This window comes from Paecilomyces variotii (genome assembly GCF_004022145.1).
Source record: "Paecilomyces variotii strain CBS 101075 chromosome Unknown C8Q69scaffold_2, whole genome shotgun sequence".
NCBI classification, from domain to species: domain Eukaryota; kingdom Fungi; phylum Ascomycota; class Eurotiomycetes; order Eurotiales; family Thermoascaceae; genus Paecilomyces; species Paecilomyces variotii.
This window is the reverse complement of record NW_021167141.1, coordinates 3,614,871-3,638,914: the sequence shown is the minus strand read 5'-3', so window position 1 is coordinate 3,638,914 and position 24,044 is coordinate 3,614,871. Positions and strand designations below refer to the sequence as shown.

The following is a 24,044-nucleotide window of genomic DNA, read 5'->3' as shown; positions in this document are numbered from 1 at the left end:
TTTGGCTTGTGAATATGTCGTCCTCTTGAGCGTAAAAGATTGGCACTGCTGGGGAGACAAGTGCGATGCTTATATAGAAACTGGCCTTACCAAGATTCAGGAATATAGAAATATAGTTCTCCGTAAGCGTTGCACTTTCCCCAGATACACCGATTGTACAGAGAAACCACGGTTCGACGGAGCTCTTGAACAAGCAGCAAGATAGAGGTATAAACTCCAGTTCTTATCGCAACCTACAAACAACAGAGCACTCCGTTAATTAACTCGTACTCCTAAGAGGACGGGAATTAATGCCAACATCAGCGCAATCGAAAGGTTATATAATATCACTGAGCGCAAACCAGCACAGCGTCCCAGATACGCCGGATAAGGAACAAAGCGTACAGGGTTATCTGCAGATACGATCGCCTATGTCACCGGGACGATGTCCGGGCCGGCCAGCAACCTTTCCAGGTGATCGGAGGCGTGCCATGTCAATTATCACCGGCCCGGTTGTATGCTTATCTATGGAGACCTTCAAGACCAATATTTTGGTAACACGGATACCTATGTAGTTCCTATTTTAGGAGATGAGGTTGCTCGAGATTCGATAGTTGGACACTCATCTAGCTAGGTACTGTAGAACTGATGACGAAACAGTGAACACCCAGGTATGCTCGCCTTGATTGAATATTTGTGACTACAGTATGATATTGCAATTCCTTGCTTAAATATCCATATCACTCAATAGAATAACATCTGTTACAAAACATGAAAATATAATATCGTTTTAGATCTCTTTGGATATAATCGACCACGGGCGTGGCCAGAGAACAGCAGTTCATCTCATCTCATCCCAACATGCCCTGCATGCTGGACCCAGTCTGTCTCCACCGGATCTTATCCGTGAGGAGGGATTATGTATTAGTAAATTCGCGTTCTTTGGGCTCACTACTACGCTGCTACTGCATACCCCTCATTCTACTGCAGTCCGGCTGATTCGATGAACTGTAGTTGGGCGATCTTATCGGTCTGCGCTGTCTTACTGTATCGGAGCATTCCCGCCCACTTCACGTGATGATGATGATGATGATGATGATGGATTAGGATCTTCACACCTGCCATGAACAGTGGAAAACAGCCCTGAATATGAGATATGTCGTTGATCGATCATAGAAAAAGGCCCACTAGTATTTATATCTGGCTCTCAGGTGCTGTTTGAGTTTGGGCAACATGACAGACCAGTTTCCACCAAGAGAGCTTTCCTATCGCTTAACAAAGGTGTAATTTGCTAACTTGCTAGATAGAATGCTCCGGTAAACAAGTCCTGTACAGCTTCACCGACTGTCAATTATATGGCGCCGTAAGAAGCAACCTGGTCTCCCCATCTCTTTCGAGATCACTATATACCTCGGAGCATTCAACGGGCAGCATCGGTATATCCCTGTCATGTTTCGGCCCCATCTATCATAGTTTAGGGGCTAGTCACTCCGAGAGAGGAGGGAAATCTCGAATGAAGCTATATTACGCGGGAGTCAACAGTCAGCATCTGCCAGACAACATATCCAGCCCCTAAAGGATCCGGGCACACATACTGAGAAGGGCACTCATAGCCACTAGGGTTCTTCTCTAGGTACAGCTGATGGTACTCCTCTGCATCCCACCACTGGCCTGCAGGCACAATCTGCGTGGTTATGGGCTTCTTGTACCATTCCTTCTCAACCTTCTCGGTGATCTCCTTCGCGGTCTTCTCCTGCTCGTCATTGTGCGTGAAAATGATACTACGGTACTGCGTGCCAACGTCTGGACCCTGTCGGTTCGCCGTCGTGGGGTCGTGCATGCGGTAGAAGAATTCTAGGAGCTGGCGATAAGTGACTTTCGAGGGATCGAAGGTAATCTGTAGCGACTCGGCATCTAATTATTTCCCCGCAAAAGGGAACATATCTGTTAGAACTATTTTACGGAATTGATCTCAGCAGGGAAGGAAGTATAATTGGTAGACATACGACCAGTCGTCCCCGAGCACACGGCGCGATAAGTCGGCGAATCACTCTGTCCACCACTATATCCAACTTTGGCATCCAGAAGTCCCTTCCCATTTCCAAAGTGTTTCCGATACAAGTGTTCCACTCCCCAGAAGCAACCAGCCGCCAGGGTCGCCTTCTGCGCGTTGTCCGACATGTTTCGCGACGCGATCGATTCAGATGATGTGAGAGAAAAGGATGGAAAGCTAGTCGAGAAAGGCCGGAAGAGGCGTGAGAATAGAGTCGGTGCAATCGCAGATGCGGCGAAAGCCATCTATTATTTGTGTACGTACTGGGTGTTCCCAGGAAATTTTCCCTTTTTATTTTTGCTGGGTCGCGGAGAGGGGCGGTCGCGATCGATCGTTATCGGAAGCGGGGATGCTATTATTACCGTTACAAAAACGTCGGCGTAGAGAGAAATATGCTTCAAAGGCACGATGGGACTATTCTGTAGGTTCAGTAATGGTTCAGATTTCGTGAAGCTGTAGATTTAGACAAGATAGTGATTCGGACAGTAACTGCCAGGCAATCGACAATTATGCGATGGTGAAGCCAGTGGCGTCATTGCAGCATGACAAATCCTCCGACAAGCTCTAATGAGGTAACTAGGTAACTACTTCGCGCCCATTGCAAGTAGCTGCTGAGTCCACATTGCAATTCTCTTTTTCGAGATCAAATGGAGATAGAATTTGCAACTCAAATTGTCTCCTTTTTGTTTGAAGGAAGCTGCAGTGAGCACGTGATTTTTGTCGGTTGCTGGTTGCTTGATCCCAGGACGGAGACTTGATATTTTACAGTGCAGAAGTTAACTATAGGGATAAGAACAAAATATAGGCAACAAAATATTATTAGAGGGGACAGACAGTAATGCTGACCGGGTGTCATCAACACGTCAAGCCCACCAATGCCTTCGTTCTCGTTCCTGAAACCATGACTCCAAACCGACCGGTTGAACCAATAACCCTTCAATGTCATAATGAAAACAAAGTTGGTATAAGAAACCTAAACACCTGTCATGATCTACGTTCGCCAGAGACCCCCAAATCAAATGGACAAGTTATCTATCTCCAAGTGCCTTTGCCGGATGGCATGAGACTGCTGCGAGAACCGCCAGTGCCCCCTGCCGCCATTGTGCTCAATCTGATGGCATCCCTGCTTGTCAGACTGACTTCTCTCGGTCGTATATCCCCGAGAGTGGTGCGTCTTTGGCCGGTGCTTTTTGTGATCGGGACAGTGCGAGGTCCCAGCACGCTGGGCTTGACGTCATGTTCTTTGTCACTCTTCACCATCCTGCGAGCCTGGGAGGCCGTGAACATGGCGTTCTCATTAGGAGAGGTGCCCAATGAAGCCGCCGTTGGGCTTCGACGGCGGTGCGCACGGCTCACGTTGGCTGAATTTGTGCTACCGATATGAGAACTCGAAATTCGTCTCATTGCAGCGCTGATCGTTATTGCGTCTGCTTTGGTGGTCTTCCAGTTGTCTTCCGTATCCGAGACGCGACTAGGACTGCTGGTGTAACTACCGCTAGAAGTTCGCACCGCTATCCTGGAGGGGCGGTCGAGAGAAGAGCGATGGTGAGAAGAGCGGTTGAAGAAACTGCTGTTTTCGATATCCCGGAGTGGGGAGCCATCATTGTCGGACAAGGGGAGGCTTGCCACTGGCGGCTGAATTGGGGAGCTGCTGGACTTTTTGGAGAGGAAACCAGTCGTGAATCTGCTGCTGTTCTTCTGAATGTTCAATGTCGGTTCTGGTGGCGTAGAAATTGGCGAGGAACCGAGTGACGGACTGGCCAAGCGAGTGGGAATTGGGATACCTCGTGCTGGGGATGCACGTGGTATTGGAGATGCTCTCAGCAGCGATGTGTCGTCAGAAGAGACCTCAGGATTTGGCTGCGCCTTCTGCGGCGTCTTCTCGAATTCGGCCAGAGAACCATCCTGTTCATCATCTTTCCATCGGACGCTTCTCTTCGCCGTCTTAGACTGAGCTTTCTTCGGTGTAAAGCTGACACCCTTCCTGGCGATGCCGAGCTTGCGTCGACGTGGTGAGCCCTTCGTCGGAGAAATCAAGGGAGGTGCAATTGCTGTATTCGTGTTCAGTGTCAGGACTGGATTGGGTCCAGCTAGGCTGAGCTTCTTGCGGCGTGCGGGTGCTGGTTTCGGAGGGGAGAAAGACAAGTCAATCTGAGGCAAGTTTTCGTCAGGCTTCACCACATTTGACGTTGCGCTTGAACATGAGTTGAGCATTTTCATCAAGATTTTTTTGCCTGCTTCAACTGCCTCTTCTTCACTGAGCTGCATAATGTTCTCGATTGAAGAAATAGTCTCGAAATGAGCTTGGAGCAGCATCTGGACGATCGCCACGTCTCCTGCCTTTTCCTGTTCTGCAATAGCAGTGAGGGCCTCACGCTCAGCAGTGAACTTCAAGAGCTCTACTTCACGCTTCAGGTTCGCGATGTCGGTATTGTCGCTGGTCTCGAATTCTTGAAGCAGCTTGATGCCATGCTCGAGCGCTGAATTGATACCGCGCTCCCAGTTATTCTTTGCCAGCTTTTGGTGATAATGCTGCCGGCTCCCTTCCAGCTCAAAAAGAATACCTTGTGCCGTCTTTCGAATAGCTTGGAGATTTGACATCGATTCCTCGCGCTCGCAGTTTGCACACACCCCGTCGAAAGCAGCTATCCAAGAAGACAGCACGCCGATCCTGCGGGACACCTGTCTCAGTTTAAGCATGCTGTTCGCCTTTTCCTGTCTCTCAGAAGCCGAATGCTCATACGCATTCCGAATGCGAGAGATTCCTTCCCGCATAACACCTTCTTTCTTTTCGTTCTGCTTCCTAAATTTGGCGAAAGCTACCGATTCGTAATCCTTTTGCTGTGCCTTCAGCTCATTTATCAGAGCCATCTGCTCATCAATCTTGACAAGGAAGTCTTTCACGTGTCGATTCACGTTGTACACGTTCCTCGTAACCTTCGTTTGAATATTCTTTGCGCGGTTCGCGTATCGTAGAGTGTTTTGTGTTTCGTCGAAATGCTGGCTGGAGGGGCTAATGCAAACAATCATCACCGTCCTGCAGTTTCCTCCCAGAGAAAATTTCAGCAGACGAGTGAGTTTCGAGTTTCGGTAGGGAACATGGTTTCTCTTCCGTGGGTCACAAAGGGCGTTGATGCAGCTGCCGAGAGCTAGCAGTGACTTGTTGATATTTGCACCTTCTAAGAGCCTCTCTCCACGATTCTTAGTGGCACTAGCTCTCTCACTCCCTGCAAGATCAATAATACTGAGGGTAGCCATCGTGTGCGGTTCATTGACATCTGCATTGCGGTCTTTCTGGGCGACATTAATCTGGAGAACGGCATGAGATCTGGAAGAAGTTGCGTTCGCCTCGGTTGGAGACATGGTTCGACATTCGTTGCCCTTCATTATCATGTCCATGACTTCCTGCACGTTTTGCGGGTGGTGACTTGATAGTCCCGCCACAGAGACAGATTGATTGGCATCTTCACGCAACATAAGTCCGCCTTTACTGCCTCCCGGAACCAGCAAGTCACGGATGGTTTCGTTGTATATCTCGAGATATGACAGGGAAACCTCTGTCACCTTCTCTTCCGATCTCTCCTGTATACGTTCGAAGAGCTCCTGCATGGTGAGGAAGATGATTCCTGGCTGCTGGGCGGTTCCAGTGATAGTGTGCGTCTTTCCGCATCCCGTTGCTCCATAGGCGAAAACGGTGGCATTGTATCCGTCAAGTACACTATCGAGGAGGCTTCGACTGGTAGCTTCATACACTTCGCCCTGGGACGCGTTCTCGTCGAAGATGCGGTCAAAGCAGAATGTCTGATCCTTGACACGCTTTCCGTTGGGGATGACGCTCTTGGAGAATTTGTGGACGGGGTTGTCTTCAGGTGGGTCGAAGACACTGGAAGGAAGTCAGTTCCACGCCGACACGTCAGTAGGAGATGGACATACAGGCACTTATCGTCGATGACTTTGACCACAGGTCTGATGCCTTTCTGGGTGAGTTTCGGGGTGGGAACGCCAGCTAGGGAGCCGTCCCCAAGAAACAGTGGTCCATCGTCGCATTTTGCAAGCTGTGCAGCCTCTCGAATCGTAAACGGCCGGACTCTGACCGTCACCGAGATCGATGACGCGCCGCTCGAACCAGCCATTATGTAGTTCCACGGCGCTCAACGTTGGCGACAGGTAGGGTCAATAAGGGGTCGAAGTCGGATATCGAAACCCCCTACCAGGCGTATAGTCCCCGACCTAAGAAGATATCGTCACTAGAATGAGGGAAAGAAGCACAAAAGAAGCTGGATCGGGGGGAATGTTGATGTGGACCTTCCAGCCTCAGAGCTGCTGTTTGGTCGCTCCAGTTGTCAATTGTGGCTTGTTGATGCATGGAATGTTGTTCCATCGCCGGTTGCTCCGGGCAACCCAGCACGTGGAGTGGTTGTGCGTGGCTACCGCAAAAACCCAGTGGAAATACAAGTTACAGGCGTTGGTTGACTAGTTTCCCGCAACTATCAGTACACCTTTACAACTGCCACGCACTTAAGACACCGATATCAATCATTAGAGTACATACTCCGCGGTCCTGACAAAAGGGCCGATTAGATATGGCGTCGACGTATTTTTAAGTTCTTTTTTTTTCTCCAGAACAATTACGTGCGAGATTGTGACGTTACTCTGGTGGTCCTCAGCGAGAAGCAAGATGCTATGAAATATATAGTCGATAATGGGGATCTGGTCCTGAGCAGAGGAAGTTCCTCTTAAGACATTGTTAGTGTCCTTCGATGTGTGATTCTCGACAACGAATGACTTGTCTGCTCTGGAATGGATGAATATAATGCTTGATTTTGCTTTGTTCTACTATCATACAAACATTTTCATAGCAAACGTTGATTATCTCAGCCATATCCACAGTAGTTAATCCTCATTGAACGCCAACCTAAACCAGATATTGAACCCCTCATGAAGTGCCTCATACCCATAGGATCTCTTACTGCAGTCTGTTCCCTTCAAGACTCCGGCTCCTCATCATCGAGGCTAGGAACGATGACGTCCCAGCTGGGATCCTCGAGCTCCAAGTCTAGATCAAGCTGATCTTTCCCTGCATCTTCTGTAGAAGGTTTGCGGAATCTGAACGCAATAGACTGTCCATCTTTGATATCTGCTCCTTGTAGGGTAACCTCCCCTCCGTTCTTTTTCTTTTTCTTGGTGCCGCTTTCTGCTAGTCCTGGTACTTCGACATCCAGTCTCGTCCAGCCTTTCTCAAGTTCATTTTTGTCCACGGGTACTCCGAATTCGATCTCAGACGGATCTTCAGGAACGGAGTCACCGTTAATTTCCTTTAGCCCACGCGAGTTGAGAGCTTTGAGGAGCTCAGTTTTCGCCGACGTAATAGTTTCGTTCGGCGGTAGCATGAGCAGCACAGTTGTCTTGTGCTTTCTGAACAGTAATGTCCAGCTGAGAGGACTTGGTTTCGCCTTTCGTCCGGTCAGTTATATCCATGCAGATGTAGATATAGGGGCGGAAATAGTGATGATCTTACCATATTGTAGGGTAGAGTTCAAATCTGCCCGCTGCGGATTTGCGCTCTGGCGGGGAAGTCTTGACACGGAGATGAGATCGGAGAATTGGGGTCGCGTTCCGCCGACAACCTTTCAGAAAGCTTGGTCGTTACCCGCACAGTCTCCGATTCAGAACATGCGGAGCTTCAGGCCAAAGAGACTTGCCTAGAACCTATTCCTATTTCCTCTTGAAAGAGAAAGAAGCGACGAATTGCAGTTCGGAGAGCAGGAGTCAAGAACATCGGAAGGAACGCAAACTCGTCTTCAACATGGCGACGCTGCAGGCTGAGCCGCCGCAGACCGACGAGAACTCGGCATTGTTCAAGATCATACACTGGTACAAGCTATTTGATTCGGATACACCTCCTCGACTTGGAATTGAAATCAAAGACCGTTTACCTTATACGACCGCCTCTGCCTTCGGCGTGGGAATGGCAATTGGTGCTTCCCACGGCAGTAAAAAGGCCGCTTTCCAGTTTCGAGCCGAGAACGCGCATCGGTTCCCTACGACGTCGACAGGATGGTTCCTGTATCACAAGAGCAAGAACTACAAGTCCATAGTTGGTGGTGTTAAGGATGGTATGAAATTGGGATTCAAGCTCGGCGCGGGAGCTATGGCGTTCTGTCTATTCGAAGAGACAGTGGATTATGCACGTCATGATCGCAGGGACTTCCTGTCGACCGTTACGGCCGGATTGTCTTTCTCTGGGATTTACAGTTTATTAGGTCGGTCCACCATTACTTCCATATGTCCATTTGTTAGCATGCGAACTGACTGAACGGTGTTTCCAGCTCGTCACGACGTTTACACCGCCGCACGTACGACGAAACTCGGTTTGAAATTGAGTCTTGCGTACGGTCTGATGCAAGATATGCTTGAATCCATGAAAGGAAACCGCCCGGCATATGTTAATTTCATACTCGGCAAAAAGCAGTCTCGGCCCGAAAGCGACACCGTTCTATGAGGCCATACTGCCAGCACAGTTAGTGCGGCGCACTTGACACCCAGAGCCATGTTCTGGTAAACGTACATTGGCTTACGTCTACTTCTCCGTTAAGCCCTCTGAGGGCTTTTATGGATGGACGGATGCAGCTCGATTGCTGTCTCCATAAAGTGAGGAGCACATCGACTTGCCACGCTAGCTGCGACCCGCCTGAGACTCTAGGAGAGTCACGAAACACAGCGCACTCCTCTCTTCGGTACCTATCGTCTCTTCTGTCATTATTGATACCCCAGAGTTTAGCAATCCACGGACACCGGAAGCGCCCGAAAGGTGTACGCAGGCTCGAGCCATGTGGACTGTTACCTCCGAAATGAGTCCTTGATACTCACGCGAGTTATGCGAAACCGCCTAGAAATAGGAGGACTTTGGAAGGACAGTACATCGGTAGCCTTCTCAGTATATGTGGAATCTACTGCCTTAACTGATTGATGAATCATTTTTCCCCTGCAGAGCTCATACAAGTCGCAAGAAGAGAGTATAATAGTGGCCGGCAAATTGCTTGAATAGATATGAAACCTGCAAATTTTTTCCTGGCTTGTAACGCAGTATTTGTTTACGTCTATTTTTGTTAACTCCGAACTTTAACGGAGGATTTTTCTTTACAGTAATAGGTTTCGTGGTGGTTTTGGGGTCCGCTACAGCTGAAAGGAGAAAAAGAAAAAGAAAAAGAAAACAAAAATGAAGATTTTGAAAAGGTTTCATTTCTGATACATCGCATGCCATATTTCTGTTCCTACTCGTACTGGATGGAAAGCAGCCAATACTAGATACGAACCGGAATCGCGGATGCGAGCTGACGAGATTCGAGAGGCGCTTAGATTCATTACTCTAAAAGAGCCCAGTTATCCAGGCCGACGAGAGTCGTTAGGTTCTGCAGCATTATTGAATATTCCGGTACAGCTCACGTCATCTTGGCTTTTCAAGGGCTGGGATGTTAAGTATGCTGAACCAGCCCCCTGCGAGGGTTCGGGTTGTGGCACTGCCCAGACCGATGCCATGCAGTAGGTTCTCGGACCCTGTAACTATTTCTAGGAGAGGCCACATACGATCCAGTGTCATAGATCTCAATGCCATGTCATTATCCTGGTAGTTACTCTGCCCAGCCATTTCCGTTATCAATTGCTTCCAATACCTCTATTTTTTGAGCCTGGAGGTTTCTAGTAAGTAAGAACCACGTGAAGATGGAGATACGCTCTGTTCTCTGGCGTGTTGCCTTGGTCATCGAGGAGATGATAGTTACCTAGGTAGTTATTCGCAGCGGAATAGCTTCTAAGCGCAAGACGTCTACACGTGCCAGACTTACTCTAGTCTTCGACTAGGAGTCCTTCGTAGACGTCCAATGCATTTGTAACTACTATTATTTCCTGGACTTCGCTTTGGTCCTTTTCAGGGAACGGATATCCACCAATTCGTCCGATATCTTAGTCTAGCGTTCACGCTGGACTGCTAACTAGGTGGTTCTTCGGCCTGGCGCGGTCGACCTTGCTTTATATTGAGTTTCGCCGGATTATTCTACCTGCAATGTTTCCAAATGGTGATATGAACACAGGCGAGACTACTATATCTCAGGTGTGAATCGTTGCTAGTGCTTGTTCCCTCCAGTGAAATACCGGTTCTAGAGTGAAGCGAAGCTCTATCACTACTACAACGGTACAACCTGAAGTTGCCGCCGTGGACTTTGGCCTCCGGTGGACCCTGCACGGCCCCGCGACAGCCGTCAATTGTGTGGAGTCAAAGTCGAAGTGACAGTAAGAGCGGTCAGAAACGAGTTCAACTGGAGAACCGTTGAGACTTCGATCGACGCACGGAACAGACAACGAACCGGTGCGCACGGGAAGCTGCTGATGCCTCAGAAGTTCAGCTCGCCTTGTAACTCGACCAGTGATGACCCATGACTTGACTTGACTTGACTTGATCGTGCTCTGGATCTGGAGAAGGCGGAATGCTCCACCAGATTAACCTCCCGTGCGCCTCGTTCTTGTCTCTCCGATAACTTAGCTGACGGATAAATAATAATATTAATACAGGACAGGACAGGACAGGACAGTACCTAGCTGAGCTCGCACATGACCGGTTAGTTCTCTTGGCTTCGAGATTACCGAATCGAGAAGGTCGAGAAAGGCGTACTCTAGAGCAGATCGAGCACAGGTATCATCATCATCATTATTGTTATTATTGTTCTGGCCATCACTTGCGCTGTTCCACAACCTTTGGGATTAGCACCGAGAGCGCAAGCATCGTTTTCCGCCCCTCCGTGGACCGGCGTTTCGTCAGCGCTGCTCCCCCACCTCTGGTCGACTCAACGAGCTTAAGCTTCAACCCAGCTATCGTTCATGCCTCAGGACCGACGTCGAATCGCCCCAAGGAATCTTCTCTTTTCTCTCCCTGCATCATTACCACCGCAAGTCGCGCATGAAACTGTTTCCGGTATTATTATCAAAGCTGCTGTCGGCATCTGCTCGTGGTCCTCGTCCTCCACCGTCTGCGGCCCGGTAATTCCCCCCAGCTGTGAATCGATTGTGTCCCACATTCTGCAGACCGCCGTCGCAGCGACATCAGACCCCATCTCCATTGTCTCCCCGGGCTGCTTTCTGGACGGACAGCGGAAAGTTGGCTGCGACTGGGCTTCGACGATGTGTGCTGCCCTACGGTGACTCTTCTTCTTCCATCGACGTCATTGACCCAATGCTCTCAGCCGGGCGACGATGTGCCTGATCTAACTGCACCAAGAGATCTACTCTTGACATTTCTCCTCCGAGAACCAAATCAATAATCATGCGCCGTCATGGCAGATCCGGCGCAGGGTCTACCAAGGCCGCTGCCCCGGTGTCAGAGACGGTTTCCCTAATTCGCTCCTTCAATTCCGAAACGAATCCTAGCCGGCCGGTGCGCCCATCACCACTGGCATCCTCCCAGATACAGGGCATGCCCCTGGACCTTGTCGACCGAATACGTTCCTTTCCTCTATTCCAATCCACTCCCAACTCCTTCCTGGCCGAAGTTGGATTGCATCTCCGCCCTCAGTTGCACTCTCCCAACGACTACATCTTGACAGAAGGCGATGAGGCTAAAGCCATGTATTGGCTGGTGAGGGGTGCAGTGGCAGTGACGTCGCGGGACTGCGAAAGTGTATACGCAGAGCTCAAACCAGGCGCGTTCTTCGGGGAGATCGGTGTCTTGATGGATCGTCCCCGGACTGCAACAATCATCGCCCGGACGCGCTGTCTTCTGGTTGTGTTGACCAAGGAGGATTTCAGGAAGATACTCCCACGATTCCCGGAGGTAGAACGTGCCATCAGAGACGAGGCCCAGGAAAGGTTGACAATACTGGAGAAAAAGAAAAAGCAACAATCCACACCTCCATCAGATGCCTTTGAGATCAACCGAAGAGGCTCGAAAAGAGTTCGAGACAGTTTCTCAGGAGACTTGTCTGTCGCTGACGAGGAGGATCTCAGCATCAACAGCATAAATAAAAAGCGGAAATCTCCTAGTCCAGGGTTGTCCGATGGATCAACGGCAAGTGCCTTGGCGAATGGCATGGTGAATGTCCGGCTACTGCTGAAGGAGCTTCCGCTGTTCTCAGGGTTACCTCCCGATTTACTCCATTTCCTGGGCCTTAACGCGCAACCCCGCTCGTACCCCCCTTTCGCAGATATCATTAAGCAAGACTCGCAAGGTAGAGAGATCTACTTCATTGTCCGTGGTGAAGTAGAAGTCATCAATGAGAAGTCTGACAACAGTCATCCACGTAACGGGCAGAAACAACTTACGAACAAAGGTATGGAAGTTAAAGCTCGCCTGAGACAGGGCCAGTACTTTGGGGAGGTCGTGAGTCTGTCGCTAGCACCCCGCAGAACAGCCACTGTACGTTCGGTAACTGCGGTTGAGTGCCTTATGATAAGCGGAGACGTGTTGGCAGAATTCTGGAAGAGATGCCCCCATGATGTCCGGCGACAAGTCGAGCGTACTGCTAAGGAGAGACTGGTATCAGCATCTGACGGAGACGTTGTCATGTCTGATACAGTCGACCAAACACCACCAATCAACGAGCTTGCTCTAGATGATAAAATCAAACTTGCGGCTTCTCGAAGGCAGTCTATGCCTCTGGTGACGCTGACGGAAACGGAGCTGGAAAGTCCGTCTAAGCCTTCTCGGATAGAGGACCGTCCTGTCTTGAAGCCATCAGACCCTGACCCATTTTTGAACGTCGGGTTGGACAACGTACGACTGAGATCTCGTCGGGGTTCGGTTGCGCCGCTCACCCCTGAGGAAGCCTCAGGGGAATACCATCGACAATCATCACCAAGCGATTCGCGATCGGCCAGTTCGACTCACCTCCCCATTTTCGATGTTACCAGCAATGCGAAGCGAGAAAAAAGCCAGCAGCGCTCGAATGACCAAGGGATCCTCCCAGAGAGTATTCTAGTAAGGGTCTTTCAGCATCTTGACCTTCATCACCTTCTTCGTCTTCGAGCCGTTTGCGGCCGCTGGATGGAGATTGTGACAAAGTCTCCTCATCTCCTTCGATATCTGGACCTTAGCATGTATAGCAGAAAGGTCACGGATGAAATCCTCATCACCATCATTTGTCCGTTCGTCGGCGAGCGGCCTCAATATGTCGATCTCAGCAACTGTTTCCACGTGACAGACGAGGGATTTAGCGCACTAGCGACTGCATGCGGTGTCAATGTTAAAGCCTGGAAGATGAAAAGCGTTTGGGATGTTACTGCTTCTGCGATCCTTGACATGGCTGGGAAAGCAACAGGGCTCCAGGAAGTGGACTTGAGCAACTGCAGAAAAGTCAGCGATACTCTTTTAGCTCGCATCGTAGGATGGGTCGTACCAGCTGCAACGTTCGCCCAACAGACTATGAACGCTCAGGCTTCGAAGGCGATCATCAAGCCAACAATGCAGACTCCTGCTGGCGTCGTCTTCGGCTGTCCTCAGCTGAGGAAGTTAACCTTGTCTTACTGCAAACATGTCACTGACCGCTCAATGCATCATATTGCTTCTCACGCTGCACCTCGTATCGAAGAAGTCGACTTGACACGTTGTACGACTATCACAGATCAAGGTTTCCAATATTGGGGCAATGCCCAATTTACAAGGCTGCGGAGACTTTGTCTGGCTGACTGTACTTATCTGACGGATAATGCCATAGTCTACCTGACAAACGCAGCTAAGCAGTTACGTGAACTGGATCTGGTAAGTACCAACTAGTTCTCCGTCTTTTGAGGGGCTTATTCAAATAGCTAACGGGGGCCCGTAGTCGTTTTGCTGCGCGTTATCAGACACCGCAACCGAGGTCCTTGCCCTGCAATGCTCTCAATTGACATACCTCAACATGTCATTCTGCGGCTCCGCTGTGTCGGATCCGTCTCTGCGCAGTATTGGCCTCCATCTACTGTCTCTTCGGGAGCTTTCGGTACGTGGCTGCGTGCGTGTCACAGGCGTGGGAGTCGAAGCCGTCGCTGAAGGTTGTAACCAACTGGAAACATTCGATGTCAGCCAGTGCAAGAATCTCACGCCTTGGCTGGAGCGTGGTGGTCCTCTGAAGTACAGAAACAGAATACACTTTCAAACGGTTGCTCAAAACGGCAAGAACTTCCGATAATATTAGTCGAAAACCCTACTCTTTGACCCCCTCACAAAATCCTGACAATTACTGCTTTGACACACTATGCCCCTGAGCTGAAGATTTTTATCTGATTTACGAACCTGAAAATATCGTGACATATTTCTGGCATCATGATCTACCCATACCTCGACATATACCTTCTGGACATTTCTTTTTCCCTTTTGTTTCCTGCATGATTCCCCGGAGAGCCTCTGTACCGTGCACATTTGCCGTCGTTCCTGTCGTTGATATTTAACTGTTTTCACACCTTGTCGAGATGTATAATGATTCATGACTTCTCATGGTTCAGTCGGGTATCCGATGGGCCCTTTTCTTGACGTTGTTTATCATTTTCTATTCCTGAGCAACACTGGCTCTGTCTCAATTCTGCTTTGGTTCGGTTCCTTGGCCAATTGAGGTGTGGGAGTTCTCAGATGACATCGGGCGCTCCATTCTGGTAGGGTTCGGCTTTCATTTCAGTGGCGGGAAAGCAACTATGCAATGAACATTTTTCTGGCTTCGGTTTGTAACTTATCTTAGATTTGCCATATGGCGGCTAGCTTCATCTCAGGATCAGAAGAGTCGTCACTTCTCGGATTGGATACTACTTGGACTCACTCGATCGATATAGACAATCATTACCAAAGACTTGCGTCTTCAAGTTCATTGAGTCACCTCCAATAATACTTCTTGCAGATAATAACCTTTGTGGGCTACACAAAGGGGTAGGAACAGAGCATATTGCTACTCTGACATAACGCCTCTAGACCACAGAAACGAACCATATGCCAACAAAGAGAGATTTATTCTAGTCTCTGGTCTATTGTTTCTCACTGAGAGCAATAGAGGCTTTGTTGCTTGGTTTGAAGAGACAAAACAGTTCAAGGTAAGAGGGCACATTCAAACAAAAAAGCACCACTATTGAATGATAACTTTGTCTAATCATAATAACAAAGATACAGGCTTTCGCTTTATGTCTTCCTCATAGACCGCAGATATATCCCCTATACTAAACCAAACAAAGGTCTTATCATACAGACAATGACTTTCAATATGGCCAGCTCAATCGACATACGCTTTGTGCTTCCAACCGTATTTAGCTGTCCAGTTCGATCAGGAGAACTCCTCGCTGTTTCCCATGCAATCTATATAGAGTCCGAAATCAATCAGGATTCCAGGAGGCACTTCTCCTGCATAGAAACTGCAAAGTCATCGTTCTCATATTTTGATTCCCTTCAAACATCCCTATTGTGCTGTTGACTCGGTTATTTCCTTTTTGGAGTGACGATTACTGCCCGTTCATTGATTGTTGCTGTGGTTTGCTTTTCAAGGTCTTATATATACGATTTCATTCCGCTGAATATGACCGGAAAGAGGACAAGGGATGATACTGAATCTGAAGATGGCAGTGGGAGCTCCCCTGGCCATGGTCACAGCGACCAACTCAGCCAAGGGGGCCAAGAAGAGAATATAGAACAAGGGTGCGTACACTCCATCGATAGAAGATTAATGTTCCCATGCTCCATGAATAGGGTTATATCAGGGGGATAAGAGACATTGATAAGATATACTTACTAAAAAGATCTCAGGACTGCTCCAACTACAACTACATCATCGCAGACAACGACCGCAAATATCCCAAGTCTCACAGCTCCTCTCACAGCTCCCGGACAAACCTTAGCGGCGCCTCCTGCGTTTCCAACAAGTGCTTCCTCGGCAGCTGTAACAGAGGGATCCGGTGGTGGAGAGCCTGCACGTAAGAAGCAAAAGAAACCTCGCCGTCCTAAAGATGCCCCATCGCCAGATTGGTCGGCGAGGGTACGTGAAAGGCTCACGGATGCGGAACGGTGTCCTCAGGCATGTGATCGTTGTACTGTAAGTTGATATTGAGACCTTGCGGTATATGCGTCTGTCCTCTTTCTCCTTGCTAATTAGATCCCTTTCTTAAAAAATACAGGAGAAGAAGATGAGATGTGACGATGAACCGGGAGATTGCAAGAACTGCCAAGGTCGCGGCGTGCCCTGCTGGCTAACCGATAAGAACTCCAAACGGACATATAGACGAGGAATAACGCCGTTGCTAGTCGAAGAGAATAGTCGACTTTGGCGACTCGTTGGTTCTATGGATGCGGAGGTGAATAGGTTAAGAGCCGTGGCTAATAGCCAATACGGCAGCTTTGGAAATACATATGCTGCGCCGCATGCACCGATCGCTCCGGAGCAGTATCAACGACAGTATTCTAGGGTGCCTTTTCCCGCTACCCCTGGTGATTTTGCTCTTCCGCCGCCATCAGCGACACAGACGGTGAGTATACTACGGTTCTAGTTATTTGATTGTAAGTTAGGATGCATATCACTAATACGTGATGGAAGGCACACAATTCATCATTCCAGCAACAGTCCGTGTCTGGAATGGACCGTTCTATTGAAAACACTGGGCAGATGCGTCTACCACCTCCATCTACAGTAAGCACCACCACTAGACAGTGCATATTTTAGGGAGATACATATCACTGATTTATACCTCCAAGAATTCGATGCAGATGCCAGCTTTATACGGACTAAATCCTACACTGACTGGGACAGGGGAAAGACAAAGTAGGTATTAACTACAGTTAGCCCCATCGAAGCAGAGGACTAACAATCTTGAACAGCAGACCAACAGCAATATATCTATCAATATGCCCCGACCCCTCAATCCCTCCAGCAATACAACAACACTGCCCAAGACCCATCGTCGTCAAGTTACCGGGACCTACCAGCTCCAACAGCATCTAGCAGCAACCCACAACCACCATCAACAACGCAACCTCGACCCCGAAACCCATTCCCCTGGTTCCGACACATCCCCCATATAGTCCAAGGCCAGACTGCCTCACGCACAGGAAGCACCAACACCAATATCCCTCCACAGGCTGGACCATGGCATCCTGAGAACGCGACGGATGCCATTTTCAACCCCCAGCGGATCAACTCAATGGATCCTTCTCCCTTCGTCCAGCACGGCAGTACTCAACAGCCTTCAGGAGTAATGAATTCATCACCAGACGCCATCTTCACCACCCAACGAATCACATCAATGGATCCCTCTCCCTTCATCCACCACGGAAGGAGTAGTACTTCTTCTTCTTCCCAGCAAGCTTCTGGAGGAACGAATCAACCACAACCACAACCCCAGCAACATAGCAACCACAGTAGCTGGCAGACTGGGTCCGCGAACCTATCAGATACATTGTACAACTCTCAGCGGATGTCCATCATGGAGCCATCGGCATTCATGCAGCATGAAACTATGCCAAGACAGTCTCAGTGGGGAGGAGGGATGAATCTTGATCTCCCACCACCGCCACCACTGCAGATGTCGCAGCAGGATCACGCAACCGCTGGAAACGAGGAACAAGAGCAGCAGAGATCGTATGATCCATCATCTAGTGGGTCTTATGGGCAGCAGCATTACCAGCCGTGAGATTTTGAGCGAAACTGGGTGCCCTCGAGGGGAGGGGGGTTTAGTATATGCATACAAATTATCGACTGTGAACTTTGAACTGGCGTGGTGAATGGTTTCAAGATTTGGGGAATTGGATTTGATATATCGTGATCTCTCGATCGGCGTTTATAGGACGAGAAAGATGTATGGGTGTTGGTCGTCATATTATCATTTTGTCTGTATCAGCATTTCCCAAATGAGGTTTGCATGGCCGGTGTCGTTTTCCATTTCTATACTTGGCGTTCATGGTGCAGGAGGTTCGTCAGAATAGTTTATTTGTTATTTAGTGATTCTGTAGCTTATCCCGAGATTTTGAGAGTTATATATGATTGTGTCAGATTACTGGACTATGAGAATATGAGGTTTCAAGGTAGATAGTTGTTGCCATATTTATCATCGTTCATGGAGAGCTATGCAAAGCACATAGACGAAAATAATCTATTCCAGAAGGGTATATGTAATCTCAGTATTCCAGAAAGAAAGGGCATATATAATCTCGATCCTTATAACCCTGTGAAAAGAAATACCCAAACACCACCCAGATTCCAGAAGACGAATGCGTCCAGTAATCACCATGCGGTGGGAGATATGCGGGTATGAAATAACAGGAAAACGACAGGCAGCTGTGCCATCGAGTTCACAAAATATGTCCATGTATAAATACACAAGCAGAGCTGGTCGACTTAAGTCTTTTTCGGGCAACAACATATCCCGTGACTCTCGCACCATTTTCTCACGAAGTGAGGGCTGACTTCCTCGTCTTCGCCGACGAGGTTGAGCCCTTCCGTGTTCAACCACGCAGTAAGATCCTCAGGTACGATGGGATCATACATAAGGATCTTCTCGTGCCAGGTAAGACACGGACGACCATTCACTGATGGTCGACGAGGCTGAGCACGGATGGCTTCCATCACCTTCGTAGATAATTCAGGAAAATCTTCTGGAAGTTGATAGCTGCGAGAGGGTTTTTTTGTATTATTCTGCTCCCGCGCAGGACTCGGGACCGCAGATAAGGGGAGAGAAACGGGTGTGGCATCACGAGGAATATAACGGCTCCACATGCGACTTGGAGAGGGAATCAGCTCTTCTTCAGAATCTTCAATCTCCTCCACATCTTGAAAGCGAGGTTTTGGCTTCTCTTGGTTTTCGGATGTGGTTGTCTTTTTGCTTGGACGTTTTGATGCTGGCTTTGCAGCCCGGTCCGCTTTTCGCCCAGCGGTTCGTTTAGATTGAGACCCTGCAGAATCGGCCTTTGCAGGTTTGCGGGCCTGCGGCTTATTTCCTGTCTCGCATGACACGGTCGTCATTTCAGAACCAGGCAATCCCTTTGATTGAGCCGGAGTGACTTGCTTCGCATGCTTTACCGAGTCTGGTAGTCTAGACTCCCAGCACTTCTGAAGCAATTCGATCATCTTGTTACGGCCCTTGACAGGTTTGAAACCATATGAAGCTATTTTCTTGGCAAGTTCCGCGTCTGTGAACCCGGTATACTGGGGCATTTCAGGCCTGGTTACTTCTTGTTCACTCACCCCCTGTGCTAATTCCGGGTCTGAACGATGCTCAGACTGCGAAATATAGCTGCCCTGGTTCGCAGCTTGGAGGGACAGGCTTTTGTCGTTCCTTGAACCAGCCTTCTCGGTACTTGCAACAGGACTTGACTGTAGTCCGATCGTGTTATCTTGCGGGGGGCTTTTCTGTCTCCCCACAGGAAGAATGCCTTGGTGAAGTATTTCAGACGACACCTTCGGGGCGTCCGGAGAATCCACAAGGTCCACAACCTCCGCTTGGACTAGAGATCCGCTGGAATCCCTCGCAGCTACAGACCACAGATTCCTAGAGGCTGTAAATCGCGACACTGTGGTGGCGCCCGATGCATGAGACATTGTACTCTGGGTTGGGCGGTATCCTTCCTCCGTTTGTATATCGGCTTCTGAAGCACGAATTGCCTTTTGGACTTCGCGGACGAATGTCGGGGATTCCTCTCGTTCGAGTTGGCTGCATGTGCCAAACAGAAGCTCTTGGTCTTCAAGTGACTTGAAAGCTGCTTCTGGATGGACAACAGTAAACCCCTGAGCTTCGTCCTTCGTGCCGTGGCTCTTCTTTGTTTTGGACGTTTTCTGTTTGCTGGTGGCCTTTTCAGTTGTCGGCTGATACTCATCGACTACCAGATATCGACTAAGAGTGTTGCTGTCCCCTTCGTAATCAGGGACATATCGCGCAGTAGCATGAGCTGTAATAGTCGTCATCTTTTTCTTTCGCGGTTTCTTCGTAATCTCTTGTGCGGCTGTTTCAGCTGCGGAGTCGCCAGAGGAAGCATCGGTAGTGTCCAGCCGGCGAAAGGTTGGCAAGGTGAAGACATTGGAGTCCACCAACTAAACAGTCATTTTAGTATAATAAGAGGCGTATTATCGTGATCGAACCACATACCTCTATCCGTCTTCGCTTGGTAGGGCCTTCACCACCTAGATTGCGGACAGCGTCTTCAGGCGCACGACTCTCTCCATCGAACCCGTAAGTTGAGAGCAGATTGCCAAAGCTGCGCCTGCAGGAAGCTTGTGATCCTCCCACATCATCGCCATTAGTGTCGATGTTACCGACGAGTTCCGCCGCCGTCGTCTTCGTCGAGTCCTTTGAATTCTTTGTCGGTGTCCAATCCAGCCTGCGTTTCGTAGCCTCTTCGAGCTGTAGACCGTCTTTCTCCCAATCAAACCCAGAGTTTGAAGCGTTCTCAACAGGCTGATCGGGAAGCATTGCTTTGCCAGAATAATTATTTAGTTTCCCAGCTCCGACCTTTGCCACCTTTCCCTTCAGAGTCTTGTTTCCTTTTTCCTGCTTTTTGCTTGTATCCCGCTTCCGTCCCTTCTTCACCTCAGCCGGCTTTCTTATTCCCTCTGTAGTAGTCTCAAGGGACAGCTGGTCCAGATTCACCGCGGTTGTTTCCTTTCCTTGCGTTCCTTTTTTCGCTCTCCGTTTCGGTTTCTCCTTCAGCTCCTCGGGTGCAGCACTCATAATCAGAATATCTTCTGAGCCGATTCCTGGGTTCTGAGACCGCACATCGCCACCCGCGAATCCTTCTCTCGAACGCCTATTCTGCGCCCGCGCAGAGTGGGAAGACCTAAAAAGTGACGTGGGAGAAAGCATCGAAGGCGAAGAGTTATCTCGAGGAGAGAGCCCGAACAGTCGCTCAGGGCTGTATGAGACAGGGGTGGGAGATTGAGCAAAAATAGGTGCCGGCGAGGAAGAAGGGAGGATAACTACCTCCGCCGTCGCAGCCATGGCGGCGAATCCTCGCAGAATCAAGCTTGTGTCGTGGCTGTAAATAGTCGAGTCGTCCTGGACGCTAGAGGCTTCATTATAGAGAGTCTGTATGCTCCTCCAGAGCTCCAGGTACTGAGGTTGTCAAGTGTGTCCGTGGCGCGGCATTGTCTTCTCCAGAAAGTTTGGCTTGGCAAAGTTGCAGGATTACCCGATATGGATCATAGCGGGTCGCGGGGCAACCGATGGTACGCAGCGATAAGCAATAAGCATCAGGATTCTAGACTCTCGGTTTAGAACGATCTCCATTGTGCATCCAACGAACTAAGATTTATCTACTGAACCAGTATCGAGTACAAATCCGGAAGAAAGAAGAATTTGCTTCGCAAGTGATTTCAGTGATCTAACTAGCATCTAGGTATATACAATGTACACCGATGCGAATGCCACTTGCGCCTGAATCTACAGGCGAGCTACCGCTGCACGGTATTGCTGTGGTTTTTAACCCTCCTACCTGGATGCAGTCAGGTAATTGAGGCAGGGTTCCGTAATTTGCTTTCTTTGCTCAATGGCTGTCTGTCTTGGCAGTCAGGGAAAAGCGGAAGAACTTGATTGTATGTCGCCCCTGCAGTAAATGACTCCTTATATCCAATATCCAATGGAGCTCCATCACTGTAGAAAGAACCACGGCTTGCCATGTGAGATGGGAGCCATCATAAGTAAATTTCCCGGATTCGAAGGGTCAAGCAATGGTTTCCAGCCCGGTTCTGCTTATTCCCCGGCATATATCAACCGCTCAGTAGGCAACGGGTCGAAGAACTGTCTCAAGGGCGATCAAGTAGCTCCACGCAATGCAATCGCACCCAAGAGTGCAACCTGCAGATCTTTCTGGCTGCTATAGTGGGTTCCATTCACCTGATCGGAAGTAGCCTTTGTAGGCTTCGCGGGCGCGGCTCCCAGCTTGTATGCTTTCCTGATTTTGCTGACATCGGATATGGTGGATAATGTCTCATCACTGAAGGGAACAGGGCTGCCTTCAACAACCTTTTCCAGGTGCTGAGCTACTGAATCATGGGTGATCTCTGGGCTCACAGAGACTTTGATCACCAACAAATCCTTCGTGGCATCTGTCAGGCCAAATTTGCGGAACGATTCCGCGATCTAAAGCAAGCCAGTCAGTATCACTTCATGGCTTGTAGACACCAATATACAAACATTATTGTTTGGACTTAGGCTAAAGACGATTTCAGAATGCACGTTTCTTGACTTTAGTCGCCCGTTTAGGTAATCATTGACGGCCCGGAAAGTAGCTGCAAGAATGTGCGTCCTCGAAAGAATCTATATCTCGTTAGCACCTCGAAGTCCAGACTGACGAGATGAATTATCAACCGTACCATGCTCGCATCAATAAATGCATATTCGAATTCGGTGTTTCCCGACAGAAGCTGCTGCCTGAGGAAGGGGGCATTCTTTACATCTCGATAGAGAGCAATATGCACGGGAGTGGAAGGGGGCAGATGCGACAGATCGATGGTCTCAAGGAGCGACATAATGGCTTCAGTTGCTGTCGACCTGTTCTTGTATGCTTGCAGAATAATATTGTTCCTCCACAACCAGAATAATAATACCTAGATAAATGCAATACACGCTATTATTCCCGGCACTCTCTGCATCCCACTTCGAATCACGTGGACTGGCGGGACCGTGACTCACGATCACGTGGGGAAGTGGTCTAGCGCTTCTGGAACGTTCGGATACCCGGAGCGGACGTCACATCGATTAATGATCGATTATCGCCCGAAGTGGGTAGCTATTTAACTAGTTATAACCGCTCCCTTCGTCTCTCTTGCATCAACCTTCAGTCGTCGCAGCCATGGCTTTCATGCTCAGACGTCCTTTTGCTGTTTCGACAGCTCTAAAGGAGGTCTCCAAGGCCTCCCACAATCCTGTCCGCTTCCTTCACAACACTCCCATCAAACCCGCTTCAGCTCCCAAGGCATCGACATCTGCGCCATCGTCCATCTTCGGCCGCTCTAGACAGACTTTCCAGGATGCTTTCCGCCGGACGTACATGCAGCCCGCTTACGGCGTCCCCCAGGGTGGCAACCTTACTCAGAGACTGCTCTACGGAGCTGCCATCGTCGGAGGAACAGTCGTCGCTGCGAACTTGATCTTCAACCGCGAAACGAGAGAGGATGGCGGAATGCCTCCTTACGAACGGAGCTACCTGAATGACACTTTCCTGCACACCGGTCTGGGAGTCGGTATCATTGCAATTGCCGCGAGAGCGTTGCACGCCAACGGCTGGTCGTTCCGTCTGATGGCTACCAACCCGTGGGCTGTGGCCGGTCTCGGTCTGGTTGCCAGCATTGGTACCATGTACGGCACTCTCTACACTTCTCCTGACAAGTAAGTACATCGATCCTATTCGCAGGAGAAATTAGGAGCTAACGTTGCATCACTAGCTATATCGCAAAGTACGCCCTTTGGGGTGCCTTTAACGTGACCCAGGCTGCTCTTCTGTCCCCGCTGATGTTCGTCAACCCGGCTATCCTTGCTCGCGCTGGTCTCTACACCGTTGGAATGATGGGCTCGATCGCTTTCGTCGGTGCCACCGCGAAACAGGAGAAGTACCTGTACCTTGGCGGTCCCCTTCTTGCCGGTGTCACCATCGTTGCTCTCTCCGGTCTCGCTCCTCTGGTCCTTCCCGCCACCGCTGCCCGCACTCTGATGTGGTCTGAGCGTATCTGGCTGTATGGTGGTCTTGCTGTCTTCGGTGGCTTCACCCTCTACGACATCCAGAAGATCTTGCACCACGCGCGTCTTGCCGAGCGTGGCATTGTCAGGAGGGACGTTGTCAACGAGAGCATCAGTCTGGAGCTTGACTTCCTGAATATCTTCATCCGCATGGTCCAGATCCTGGGCATGCAGCGCCAGAACCGCAAGTGAATGGCGATCTTCGCAAAGAAGACTGTTCTTTAAAGGAACACGGCCCCAGCTAGTTGGGGGATACAATCTAGATTATACGCTAAATCGGTGTTATTTGGATCTTGGAAAGAAAAGCTCGAGATCATCGTCTCATTCTTTCTATGTAATATTACGACGAAGAAAT

At 49.5% G+C, this 24,044-nt stretch overlaps 9 protein-coding genes across 9 annotated transcripts; 4 read left to right on the top strand and 5 right to left on the bottom strand.

Moving 5' to 3' along the window:
• Positions 1 to 1,008: 1,008 nt before the first annotated feature.
• C8Q69DRAFT_459100 (peptide methionine sulfoxide reductase) lies at positions 1,009 to 2,678 on the bottom strand. The gene is made up of 3 exons (XM_028630052.1): positions 1,986 to 2,678; positions 1,575 to 1,893; positions 1,009 to 1,498 (listed from the first exon to the last, which is right to left on the bottom strand). Exons 1-3 carry the CDS (start codon positions 2,275 to 2,277, stop codon positions 1,465 to 1,467), a joined length of 645 nt encoding a protein of 214 aa, XP_028488134.1. The 5' UTR covers positions 2,278 to 2,678; the 3' UTR covers positions 1,009 to 1,464.
• Positions 2,679 to 6,562, bottom strand: C8Q69DRAFT_459096 (kinesin family protein). The gene is made up of 2 exons (XM_028630051.1): positions 5,966 to 6,562; positions 2,679 to 5,915 (listed from the first exon to the last, which is right to left on the bottom strand). The coding sequence occupies exons 1-2, from the start codon at positions 6,163 to 6,165 to the stop codon at positions 3,065 to 3,067; spliced, it is 3,051 nt and encodes a 1,016-aa protein (XP_028488133.1). The 5' UTR covers positions 6,166 to 6,562; the 3' UTR covers positions 2,679 to 3,064.
• A 111-nt stretch (positions 6,563 to 6,673) lies between these two features.
• On the bottom strand, positions 6,674 to 7,572 carry C8Q69DRAFT_459094 (hypothetical protein). The gene has a single exon (XM_028630050.1). The coding sequence runs from the start codon at positions 7,420 to 7,422 to the stop codon at positions 7,018 to 7,020; it is 405 nt and encodes a 134-aa protein (XP_028488132.1). The 5' UTR covers positions 7,423 to 7,572; the 3' UTR covers positions 6,674 to 7,017.
• Positions 7,573 to 7,630: 58 nt separating this feature from the next.
• C8Q69DRAFT_173171 (hypothetical protein) lies at positions 7,631 to 8,621 on the top strand. Its single transcript, XM_028625787.1, has 2 exons — positions 7,631 to 8,295; positions 8,362 to 8,621. The coding sequence occupies exons 1-2, from the start codon at positions 7,839 to 7,841 to the stop codon at positions 8,532 to 8,534; spliced, it is 630 nt and encodes a 209-aa protein (XP_028488131.1). The 5' UTR covers positions 7,631 to 7,838; the 3' UTR covers positions 8,535 to 8,621.
• Positions 8,622 to 11,348: 2,727 nt separating this feature from the next.
• C8Q69DRAFT_505119 (cyclic nucleotide-binding domain protein) lies at positions 11,349 to 14,187 on the top strand (the record flags this gene model as incomplete). The annotated part of the gene is made up of 2 exons (XM_028632669.1): positions 11,349 to 13,778; positions 13,843 to 14,187. 2 exons carry the CDS (start codon positions 11,349 to 11,351, stop codon positions 14,185 to 14,187), a joined length of 2,775 nt encoding a protein of 924 aa, XP_028488130.1.
• A 2,294-nt stretch (positions 14,188 to 16,481) lies between these two features.
• On the top strand, positions 16,482 to 17,868 carry C8Q69DRAFT_173087 (hypothetical protein). The gene is made up of 3 exons (XM_028625786.1): positions 16,482 to 16,656; positions 16,722 to 16,788; positions 16,845 to 17,868. The coding sequence occupies exons 1-3, from the start codon at positions 16,603 to 16,605 to the stop codon at positions 17,654 to 17,656; spliced, it is 933 nt and encodes a 310-aa protein (XP_028488129.1). The 5' UTR covers positions 16,482 to 16,602; the 3' UTR covers positions 17,657 to 17,868.
• Positions 17,869 to 18,034: 166 nt separating this feature from the next.
• On the bottom strand, positions 18,035 to 21,102 carry C8Q69DRAFT_526068 (hypothetical protein). The gene is made up of 2 exons (XM_028633624.1): positions 20,105 to 21,102; positions 18,035 to 20,049 (listed from the first exon to the last, which is right to left on the bottom strand). Exons 1-2 carry the CDS (start codon positions 20,951 to 20,953, stop codon positions 18,361 to 18,363), a joined length of 2,538 nt encoding a protein of 845 aa, XP_028488128.1. The 5' UTR covers positions 20,954 to 21,102; the 3' UTR covers positions 18,035 to 18,360.
• Positions 21,103 to 21,552: 450 nt separating this feature from the next.
• On the bottom strand, positions 21,553 to 22,643 carry C8Q69DRAFT_173042 (kinase binding protein CGI-121-domain-containing protein). The gene is made up of 3 exons (XM_028625785.1): positions 22,327 to 22,643; positions 22,148 to 22,270; positions 21,553 to 22,093 (listed from the first exon to the last, which is right to left on the bottom strand). The coding sequence occupies exons 1-3, from the start codon at positions 22,480 to 22,482 to the stop codon at positions 21,767 to 21,769; spliced, it is 606 nt and encodes a 201-aa protein (XP_028488127.1). The 5' UTR covers positions 22,483 to 22,643; the 3' UTR covers positions 21,553 to 21,766.
• A 162-nt stretch (positions 22,644 to 22,805) lies between these two features.
• C8Q69DRAFT_505115 (inhibitor of apoptosis-promoting Bax1-domain-containing protein) lies at positions 22,806 to 23,881 on the top strand (the record flags this gene model as incomplete). Its single annotated transcript, XM_028632668.1, has 2 exons — positions 22,806 to 23,341; positions 23,398 to 23,881. 2 exons carry the CDS (start codon positions 22,806 to 22,808, stop codon positions 23,879 to 23,881), a joined length of 1,020 nt encoding a protein of 339 aa, XP_028488126.1.
• Between the last annotated feature and the right edge of the window lie 163 nt (positions 23,882 to 24,044).